At 35.5% G+C, this 12,051-nt stretch overlaps 1 protein-coding gene across 1 annotated transcript in view; it reads right to left on the reverse strand.

Moving 5' to 3' along the window:
• Positions 1–12,051, reverse strand: part of NBAS (NBAS subunit of NRZ tethering complex) — a 158,422-nt gene that overhangs the window by 56,042 nt on the left and 90,329 nt on the right. The window contains 3 exon segments of the mRNA XM_030236096.2: positions 1,215–1,465; positions 4,647–4,757; positions 7,747–7,976. Of these exon segments, the coding sequence (XP_030091956.2) occupies positions 1,215–1,465; positions 4,647–4,757; positions 7,747–7,976 (592 nt within the window).

Raw genomic sequence — 12,051 nt, forward strand, 5'->3', positions numbered from 1 at the left:
ATCAAGAGTCATGTTACTACTCTGCTTCCCAGAGGAAGAACATTCTTTCAATTAATTTACCAACAAGAGAAGTATTTCTAGAAATGATACTATTTTATTTTCTTTGCATACAATTTCTAAAGTAACTGACTTCTATTGCCATGTTCTTATTCAAATACTTTGGGCCTGCAACCTCTGTAAACACTTAGCTGTTGTCCCTTGACTCCTATCTCTAAACTATGCTGAACACTGAGAATTTTGATTAAGCGTGTAGTACAAAGATTTAAATTTTTACCACAGAAACTGACTAATTTATGTCTGACATATGTTCCAAGGACATTTTTTTTTTAATAAACAGCTTTGAAGGCAAACAATTTCATGGCAGAATTTTCTTTGGCAAGCATCACATAACTCGATTGTTGAATAACATCAAGAAGAACTGAGGGTTATCCCTCCTCTCAAAAAAAATTATGGACTTTTTTCTTCCTGCAATACATGAATTCATATGCAACGTCTCTTCAAACTCTGCAGCACAGTTAGTGTCCAATACACATTAGGTTCCAATATTGATCAATTAATTCATCCTCACAGGGGGTAATGCCATATAGTGTGTATTTTTCATTCTGAAACTGGATTTGGGAGTTGTACAACTAAAATTTAAGACAGCATCCAACTAACAAGCAAATTGAAAGTAGTATTTCAAGTTTCAGAATGCTTAGCAGCAGCATATTTTACAGTAATTCTATGAAAATGTAGGGCTACAAAGTATGCTGTAATTCTGGGAAAGGAAAAGGTAACATCAAGGGTAAAACATAACAAAAAATTATCCGCTTTCAGACAAACACAAACAAAATGCATAAAGTCCCTAATATATTCTGTAATTCAGTCTCTGAAAGGTAAACTTTCTTAAGCCCTTTTAGAATATTCATGTTAAATTTGTAGTGTTAAAAATTATACTCTAGGAACTTGATATTTTTCATTTAAAATTTCACTATGAAATATCAAATAATTTTAAGTTGCATCACTAACAGAAACCTGCTCTTGTTTTTTCTTGCTGTGATCAAATAAATTTCCAGTAAAACAAAGAGAAAGAACTATATTAATTGTATTCATCTCCTTTGCTCACAGAAAAGGAAATTACCAGGAAGACAAACTAGCTGAGCACAATCATGCCAATACTTACATAATAAAGTAATAAATACAGTTATGAAGAAAACAAACAGGTACTCTCTTACCTGGTGCAACTGCCTTGAACTTTTTCAGGAGTCGGATGTGAGTTTCAGGTTTAACAGCATGGTTCACCACTTCTGAGCAGCCGCAGTTTTCCAGGAGTGTAAAATAGTAAAGCAAGCGCTGGTGATCTTGGCCTTCAATACTTGGGTAAACATATTTAGCCATGTGTTCATGAAAGGTTTCAGGACTGGTTTTCAAAGTCTCAAAGAGACCAAGGCTTTGTGCTCTTTGTTCTATTTCCAGTGTCGATAACCTGTGTTTAGAAATAACTTCTGCTTAAAGGCCTGGATGGGCCATGAAAGACTCTTACAGCTGCACACCTGGGAGACAGGACAATCCTTCCCTCTCTTTAGGGTCTCACTCACAAACATTTAGATAACTGTACACTCTATAAACAAAAGCTAAGCAAATCTTGTATTTCCCAATCTTGTTACCTTGGACATGCAGATCAAGGGTTATGAATACTGAAGTGGAATTCAAAGCAGGACATCAGATCTGTGAGTATAGCTATATGTAAAAGGAAAATACACCCAGGATATGTGTAAAGGAAGACATTTATTAACCAAACTAACCAGCCACTTGTAGCTGAATGATGTTCAAAGATTCTATTGCCCAGTTAGAAGCTTTCTCAATCCATTACATTCTGTTCTGTAGCTGATAAGCACCTGTGCAAATCTTGAGAGATATTATCACTGAAAATTGGCTCTTTCCCAGCAATTAATCTATTTGGCACTATTATTTATGCTTAGGACAGTTTACCAAGACTTTGACAGTTTAACAAGTTGCTTCTCAAACTGTCATCCACGAAAGCTTATGAAAATATCAGTAAAGCCTTGGATTGACCTCAGTCAGTCTCACTGCTTCAGGAAATTCTTTCTTGAATCTTTTGAAAAGAATACATTAGCTCTTTCACAGTATGAATTCAGACACCTCCAGCTGACTACATAAAAGATAATCACTCTTTTTTTCCCCTCAGCTGGGAGAAAAATGGGGGCATATCATCTTAAGTTTATCTTTCTCAACTCAGAGTTTTTACTAAATCTGAGGAAAGAAATAACCTGCAGACAATTCCTACCTTGAGTCTCCCCAGAGTCCAATCACATGGCACATTAGATAGTACATTTAATTTCGAAATCTGATGTCTTCTTATACCATTTGATTTTCCTCTACTTTAAAACTGATTAAATTAGAATTTCATTTCCCTCCCCAAATACACATGCTAGTTAAGTTAGTGTTTCTCTTTAATACCCGACTAAAATGTCTCTGTTTTATTCTTATAGATGATTTTGTTACAGCAAACACCACAAACACAACCTTCTCAGTTTAAAAATTAACTGATTTCTTAGGGAGAATAAGATATTTTTTTAGTTATTTTTACATCTGTGACCTACCCCAAGATGGTTAAAATTGCAAGCATTCTTTTAATTCTACAGATTCTTCTTATCTGGTAATTTTTCTATAACATTAATGAAAACAAGGATGAAATTAATAGAAATAAAGTACCATTCACTCTTCATATTGGGGAAAGCACACTTGAACCTGATGTATTTCAAGACTGTGATATGACTATTTTTTTGTGTCCATATCCAAAGTTCAAATTAAAAGCTAGTTCTGCACTAAATTATATGAACAGGATTGGCAGATGTTTGCAGTGTTTTTAGGGCAGGGCTGATTGCAGATAGAAGGAGTTTATAGTGTTGTTCAGATTCTGGAACAAGATGTTCTGTGATAGACAAAAGTTCTTGTGGCTGAAATCATAAATTGCATTTTACAGAGTTTTGATAATCAAATGTGATCAGATTCCTCAAAAGAAATAACTAAATTTCCTCTTAATTTTTACAAAATGTCATTCTGAACATTTTTCAGACTCATATTCCACAAAAAAGTCATAATTCTTTGTCACCAAGTAATCAAAAAAATAGTTAATACAAACTATGTTAAGTCAAACTACGAAGCTCTTTTGAGCTTCTCCTTATGTAAAGTGGCTCACAGAAATACTGCATATTTGGGTAAAGAGATTAAGTCTTAGAATAAACTTAATTTCAGTTCAGAATGTATGCATAATGAAACATCTATTATTAATGCCATAATCCCAAGGCTCAAATATAATGTAATGGTCATTTGATGTCAATCAATTTTAAAATGAGGTTATGATACAAAAATATGCTCAGCAGCATATTATGCCATTATATATCAACTTTCTTTGAATTTCACTAGAGAAAATATGGTTACTTTGTTCTTCTGTGATTTCAGAATTCTATGAATACTAACTCAAGGAGGACAAGAACAAAGAAAACAATAGAAAACTGTTGCAAAACATCTTAGGTAATATTTGAGTCTCAGAGAAGGCAGCTGGCTCTTTCACACTCAGCCCAGTGTTGCCATGTTTACATCCTGACTGTCTGTTTTGTTTAAAGCAGTAAATAATTTAGCAGCATCAAAATTTATAGAATATGACTTCTCTGTTTTCTGGAGGAAGTGAAGAAAATTTCAGAACATTATTTCATGTTCTCCAGACAATTCACTGGTCTTTGTTTTTTATCCCTTATATTTTATAAAATGTTTCAGTGCTTTTTAATTAATAGTTAATGTTAAGAGACATACCAACACTGCTGCAAGCTACAGTGCTTTAATAATGTAACACTTGAAACAAACCAAAATAATTTTATCATATCTGTCAGAACAGTAGGTAAAAGCTGCTGCATTACACAGGCAGTTCTACATCACTGTCATCTGCATGTGTTCCATCAAATGGGTTTATTCCTCTTTCAGGAGGCAAAAACTGCCTGACATGATGTAAGAGGTTAAAATAAATAAACAAATTTAAAAATAAAGGCCCTGAAGCCACTGTGGAATAGAGATTATAAGTGCCCCTTCTCTTATGGCAGTGCCAGGTTTGGTTTGCCATAATCTTTTAGGCTAGAACAGTTTCAGTAAAACATTGTTAAAAGAAAAAGCCTTCTTCTATCAAAAAATGAAACTGATATGAACAGATGCACAATGTGAATAAGGATATTTCCTCTATTATGGAGAACAGAGGTCAATAAAGAGCAAAAAAAAAAAAAGACAAGAGAAACCATCAGGTTTCAGGATACATTACAGGGACTGTAAGAGTAACTACAGGATAAGTTGCTGTAGGAAGAGAGAATGAAATATTCCAAGTTGTGCAAAGCTGAACTCTGAAACAAAGTCCTGGAATACTCTGGAAAACAGTAAGACACACATGGACTTTTAACCTTGCCTGCAACAGCAGTTCTCACAGCTGGCTACAGAAGCATTCACTGGAAAAGACAAAAATTCCCATACTATCCCAACACAAGACAAATGAACACACAACCCAAACTCCATCCCCAATATAATTCAATTCTGTCATGCATTAGCATTTATTTCTGTGTAACAGAATTGTATGTGTATTTGCAGAGGAGACAACTTACCCACTGTCAGTGAACAAAAATTCCAGGTGGGTCACGTAAACTTCCCAAAGTGGAACACTGTATCGCTGAGCCAAAGAAATAGCAATTTTATAGACATTTTCTTCAAGTGTCCTGGTAGAGGATAAAATGACAGAAAATAAGGAAAAGTTATGTTAAGCCCTATGAGATGCAATATGAAAAAAAATACTTATGTTAGAAAACTCACTATGTCTTTTTCATAAAACAAGAACATACAGAATTTTTAAAATAAAAATACATTAAGTGTGTCTTTCTGCATTTACTTATATTTGGTTTCCCATTTGGGGAAAAAAAAATAGAAGAAAAAAAACCTACGATATTTCAAAGACAGGAACCTACTCCACAAACACTAGCTCTCAATGGCAATTTCTAATCAACCCTGTGCTAAAGCAAAAATCTGTTTTCATTCAATTTCAATTACATACAAAGTGATGAAGGATGTAACTTGTCACAGTTAGCATTTATTTGATTTAGTTGCAGCACCTATGGTTTTTAGCACAATTGGTATGTAAATCCTCAAAGCTCTTCCTAGTAGTTCACAGACAAAACCACTGCTAGTATTTGTAGATTAAAAGGTGTGAAGATGTCCAGCTCACTCTGTCCTAAAATATTAAAAACTGCTTTTCTGTTAGTACATAAACTCTTTAATAAAACAATAGATGGAGAATATGGGAAAATATTACAGCCTAAAGTTAACTTCATACTTATCTTTACTAATGCAGTATTAGTATGGTTCAAATAGAGATGAATGGTTCTTGTTTCTAGGCTGGCATAGAAGCAATAGTGTTAAGGGTAATCCTGGGATTTTTGGGTTTTGGTTTCAGTTTGGTTGGGTTGGGTATTTTCTCCTCAGGATAATTCCAAGAAAAACGCAATCTGTGTGAAATGACTTTCTCACAGGACTGTAATGAACAACTTCTTTAAAATGTACTTAATGTGAATCCTTGTAGAGGCTCTGCCTGAGCAGGGAGGTTGAGAAAGAGGCCTCCAGAGGCCCCTTCCAAGCTCAGCCATTCTGTGATTCAGTGGAAGAGGAAGATGGTATGAATGCTTTAGTTGCAAAATAATTCAGTCAATCATACAAATCAGGAGTGGCTCCTGCAACTAGTGGGATCCTTCCCTCCTGGAACTTCATAAGCTATACCGCAATCCTCTCTTCCTAAGAGTGGCATGCAGCAGCAGCCTAAGGCAGTGGTGGTTTAGGGAAATTACACCATATAACTGAAGAACAGTACAAGCAATTTATTCATTGTCAAGGTAATGACAGAAGCAAGCAGCTGCTGCACAATGAAAAGCTGAAAAAAATGTCCATTACCTTGCAAAGAATCTTTTAACTTTCTTTTACACACCCCTTTTCATGCCCAGCCCAGACTGTTGGTCTGAGCCCAAGGACTGCCAAAGGAATCCTCACTGAAGGTGAGCACAGGCACACTTTGGATGCATTTTAGTGTTGCTTCCCCAAGAGTGGTGCAAACTCAATAAACAACAGCCTCCAAATACAGAAGATAAAACAGACAACTACTGGTTACCTAGTTTTAGCAAATTGCTCCTTCTAGTACAAAGCTCTTTTGTAAATAAGATGCAATCTTTTCCAGGTGTTGCTCCTTCAAACAGCACGTCATAAAAGATTAAAAAACATGAGGCACTTAATTAAAAAATAAGAACAAATATGCTACACAATTACATTGAATTTGTGCACCTTTTCCATTAGAAAATGCAGATTAAGACTCCACTGAGAAGATTAAAGCAAGGAAGCTGCAAGCTGAACAAGTAATTAACTGGATCTTTGCAACTGCCCAATCTGGAAGCACCACTCTCATCACTTACTAAGCCTTACTTGTTCTAACTCTTTCATATTGTGTTTTTACCTCTACTTACTGTACGGAAATTTCTCTTCATATTTACTTTATTTTACAAGAGACAGTTTCTATGAACTCTTGGGTGACAATAGAAGTAACCCTGCTGTAATCAAAGTAAGCATCTGTAGTAAGAGTAGACTACTTGTGCTGTAGGTAGCCATCTAGATGTAACCTGCTGACACACTAGACAGATGAGCTTAGTAACAATATATATACAGCAGGCAATTCCAATGGAAACATTAAAAGATGACTAAAAGCTGTTTTTATGAATGCAGTGACAAAGTCTGTGCAGGTACAGATTTCACAGATATAAAGCATCAGCTTAGTGTCCAAAACCAGACCTTATACAACCACTCTTATTTGGTGTATCAATTCCATTTAGTAGCAAATTTATATTGGAATTGTAGCTATGAGCAGCTAGACATGCAGAAAACTGAAAATATTTAAACATGCTCTTCAAAAGCTTTACGCAGATATCAGCAGAAAATCTGAGATTATATTTAAAGCTTCTTATTGCAGAGAACTCTTCCTCTGACAGTCTGTCAACTAGGCAGCTGTCACTGTCCCTAAAATATAAGTCATATTCATTACTTGTTTACAGCTTGAAGTACCTGCATGCAGATATTAATTAAAGGTATTTTTAAAATGTAAAGTACTGTCCTATACCTTTCTTTTTTTCTAGTCTGGATTTTGAAAGGTGAGATAAAAGCATGTTAAATATCAGAACATATGTGGTGAAGTACTTCCAAATTACTACAGGGAGAAATACAGTGATATACAGCAGTTCTAACTAAATCATTAAGAATAAAATACAGTTTAACAACTTTTTTTTTTTTTTTCTCAACTATAGTCCATTCCAAACTTTGATGCATGGACATACCCTAATAGATTGCTAGGGCAGGTTTACAGGAAATGAAAGGAAGAGACCAAACCTTCACCTATGATCTGCTTTCATTAATCCCTGATTAACTTTAATATTAGCAGTTAGTAAATGAAGAGTTATGGATTCAATTACAAATCCATTTATTTGAGCAACATTTCATTTAAGCAGAGCAGTTACACAGAAAAAGCTCCAATTGTAGCAGCATTACAGCATAAATCTTAAAAGAAAGTAAATTATCTCTCTAAAGGTCAGCACTACTTTCAATTTACTCTCCTAATTTAAAGCTTAAAGCTATTCTATTCTGAAACAGAGAAAGCAAACCTAACACACATTTACTTACTCTGCCAGTCCTAGTATTGTTTCTCTCTTGTACTGTGCATCTGCTGTAAATCTCTGCACGTCCACCCCTTTGCCAAGTCCTTGCAGAGTCTGAGCCTGAGTGAAGTCCAGCAGTCGTTCATTGTAGTAATGCAGCTGATTGATCAAACTGGTGATTTCCTCAGGCCAGTCTGCCTGGGCATACTGAGTAACATGCTTTGTGACCATCTGAATCAACTCTTTTGGATCAGCCTGCAAAAATAACAGACAACAAACTAAAAAAAAATCCCTGTTAATTCTGAACAAAAAAATATCAATATATAATTGATCCCTAGTGTTCAGTACTAGGAGATTTGTTTCTATTTCTGAGAAATTTTCAGAATTTAAAATTTTCTGTAAGGCCCATGTACTCTCATATTATAATTTATCCCTTTGGAATGTTTTAGACTACTCCATATGATGCAAGTAGTTTAAAAAACCCCAAACTTACCTCACCAAATGTTTCACTATGACTGAATTTATTTGTTTTTAAATTCCTCATTTTCATTTACATTGAAATTAGGCAACTGATTGATCAAACACTGAAGTAAAAGTTACTGAATTTCAGATACACTTCTTATACAGGATTGAAGAGAGGAATAGCTTTTAAGTGTTGAGAACTAATACTTTCAAAGAAGTATTGCAGGATCCACAAATTACTTGAAGAATTGCCTACACCCTGAATCTTCAAAGACTAAAACACTGATAATCTATGGATTACAGCAACCTCACTTTTCAAAATACCTTAATCACAAATAAAACTTACTTTTCTATGTTAGAAATTACACACCAAGTGCATCTCTTACAAACCATTAACTTCTGTAGTCAAAAATCCTCATAGCAAAGCAACAATTTAGAACACGAAGCATGAAAAATGAATGCATGTACTGTGGAGTGTTCCAATGTATCTCAATCTCTATCTGGACAGTGGCTCTGTCCAGGCACCTCCATTTGAACAGAGCTCTGTGTAACATCTAAACTCTTGGCTTACTCAATACCGTGATTTCTCTCTTCCATGAAAAATGAGGGCAGCAGCTCAAGGCCAAAAAATGCCCTGTGACTTCTGTGTGGCATCCACTGAGGAAGGAGTACCTCCAAAAGAGCCACAAAAAAATACCTTAGGATGCCAGTGTAGATGAAGTATTTCCTAAGAGAAACAACTGATGTAACTGCTGTGATCTCAAAAATGTTGAGTGCACCCAAGCAATATACTTCAGTTCTTTACTACAGAATTATTCTGCTACATTAGAAGACAAACTTCTGAACATTGACTAGAGTGCACAGCTGGGTAAAACATGCACCAAAAGCTTAAACCTTGAGGCGTGCTTTATTTTTTCTGTGACTTGCTGGTCATTCAAAATTGATTTTTTTCCAAGTATCTTAATTGACAGGCTGTTCATCAAGTCACATTAAATGCTACAGGGCATCCTTTTTCCTCTCCACTCTACACTTCTGAAGCCTTCCAAACATTGTAAACTCATTGGTTTTATAAACAACTGCAGCACTTCTCTCAAGGCTGCTTAGGAGATTCGTACCAGAATAATAAAACTTCACAAAAAGAGACAGGCAAGCAGAGCAGTGCCTCTACAACACAATTATATCAGCTGGAAACCCATCCACAGCTTATTATGTACCCTGGTATCTCATTCTATGTGATACACTAGAAAACAGAGCATGGAGACAGGGTAAGTCAGAGCAAGACAGGGAAACATGTTTAACATAACTGCCTAAAACCTCCAGTCCACTGAGAAAGGCAGGTTCCTCTGACAACCTATGGGAATAAATCTGTTATCTTTTGTTAGCTTTCCCCTCTCTCCATTAAGGCCCCATTTGTTATATTTCTGTAAAAGCACCTGTGTGTAATCTTCCATGCTGCCTGTTTATAGTCCCAAGGACCTTATTTGGAAATAATGTCTAGGGGTCTATTGGCCTTATTAATGTCAAATTTAGAATAAAAGAATCTTACACTATGTGAATACCCATGTATATATAAACCCACATTATATACAGCAAAATAAAGTGGAAACTCTTTAATCTAGAAGATACAAATTATACTTTTAGATTAAGATAAATCAATTGAAGTTTTTTTACTGCAACTATTTCCAAAGATTGTCTTATTCTGTTCACAACCAGCAATCTTTCAATCTAGTGTTATCCTCTTATCTCTTTAAAAACCTATGGCTCAAACTATCACAGTATATGAATCCAAAATTAGAGAAATCCCACACTCTTCTGTTTGGTATCAAGATGCATTGAATTTGTATTTCTTAATTTTAAGTATTCATTTTTTAACATCTTCACACTTTTAATAATACATATCTTTTAGAAGAAAAAGAAAACTATTTCTACATCGATTAGATACCTAATTCAATTAGACATGATGCTTGTTATAATGAACAGTAAGAGAAAAATCACTACAGCTGCATCACCAGTTTCCAAAAAATGTTTTAACAAATTTTAATTAAAAAAAAAAAAAAACAAAACAGCTAGCTAGTAACAGTATCTGGCCATGAAGAAAATCAGCAAAATCAGTCAAGAATCTTACTGTAACATTCAGAGTTTTTCAATTCTTGGACATTCTTCAAATTGTAACAGACAGCAATTTACGTAAATACAAATTAATTTTGACAAGTAAGACCAATAAGATGCCATATTCAACTTGTTCCCTTTATACCATCACCTGTCAGAAACCCCAACAACAACCCCCAAAGAGCTACTACACAATGCTGTTGGTTTTTCAGAGTCCTTTGGCCAGCTAGAAATTGTGCTTAGGTGTCCAACTCCCCAATTTGCCAGATAATCTCCAGTACCTCTAGAGAGATGCTTATAAAAAGCTCTCTCTCCCGTGATCATGCAAGAAGGGCATTTTACATGCATACATTGTAAATACAGGGTAAGTTTCCAAAGAAGCCATAAGTACTGGCATAAATGTATTAACACCCTTAACTCAGAAGCCTCCCTAGCATTTCCAGGGGAAATCCCTCAGGAAGCCCCTGCCAATGCATTTCACTCAGCTCTTGGGCTAACACTGTATTTGTGCTGACAGAGGCCTTACTTAGGAATTAAGAAAAAAAAAAAAAAACAAACAGAAAGAAAAGAAAAAGCACACATCACTTCAGCATAAAGCTAATTTAATCTCATGCTCTTAGATGTGATTTACTCAACACAGATCATGTTTCTATCCCTACTGCCCCACTGGTCATTACCAATAAGCCTCAGCAGGGATTCAGGTTCCACCTGAGTAAATGTTTTAAAGGAGTTCTTTTTTGATCACCCTCTGGAAGTGGAATCAGTGAAGCCCCTCAGTATGTGTGCCACTGTGATAGCTTAAAAGCAACACTGGTTTTACAGGGAAATTGGAGATTTTCATCTTGGAACGTCTTGATTCTTTTGCCTGAATTAATCTTCAATTTTTGGGGCTTTTGTCCCTGGCAAGTTGGTATGCCTTTTTCCTCTTCCAATCTACATAAGACTTAATTCAGTCATATGCATCAGAAAAAAATAAACAAACAAACAAAAAAAAAGAATGTATGAGCTATTATGCTGCTCCTTTCCTGCTCAGGAAGTGGCAATAATTTTACAACTATGGTAATACTAATAAGAAAAAGAATAATAAAATAACAAAATAAAAAATGAAATGCTCTACTGTGAACACTTTATCACTGATATAATAATAGATCACTGTAAGGCTATTTGGCTTGCTTACTTCTTTTAAGACCAAGAATCCATCCAATTGTTCTTTAATAATATATTATTCTTTTGAGTCTGTTTTTAATGTAAATAAGCTACAGACTGCAATACAGAAATGATCAGAAAAACTGCTTAGATCAGAGGCCAATCCATTCATAATAACCTAAAAGACAAAACTGACACTGTGGACCTCTGTGGATTGAGGTTGCAAAGCATTTCCATCACCTTTTGAGCTGCAATCTTTTGGCAATGGGCAAAAGCTGCCACTGCAGTCAGCCACAGAAATCCAAAGGGGAAGGCAGAGGACAGGCTCCCTTGTGCCCAGATCCCTGTAACATCAGGTTTGTTTTACACCATTTTAAGTAATCCTAAGAAAGGTATCATGCTCCAGAGGGAGACATACACCAAACAAAATCCTCATGGTTAGCAAAACAGGGACATGACAGCACATGAGCAAGGGCATCCAGGGAGCAGGGTGTAACATTGCTGCTGCAGACACAGTTGCACTTTACCCCTTTCCCTGCCTCTGCAGTTGCTGCCCATCACCAGTGCAGCTGGGTACCAAACCACACCTCTAGAATGTTTTCCTATTTCAGAA

The sequence above is a fragment of the Serinus canaria genome, chromosome 3 (genome assembly GCF_022539315.1).
Source record: "Serinus canaria isolate serCan28SL12 chromosome 3, serCan2020, whole genome shotgun sequence".
Classification (NCBI taxonomy): Eukaryota; Metazoa; Chordata; class Aves; order Passeriformes; family Fringillidae; genus Serinus; species Serinus canaria.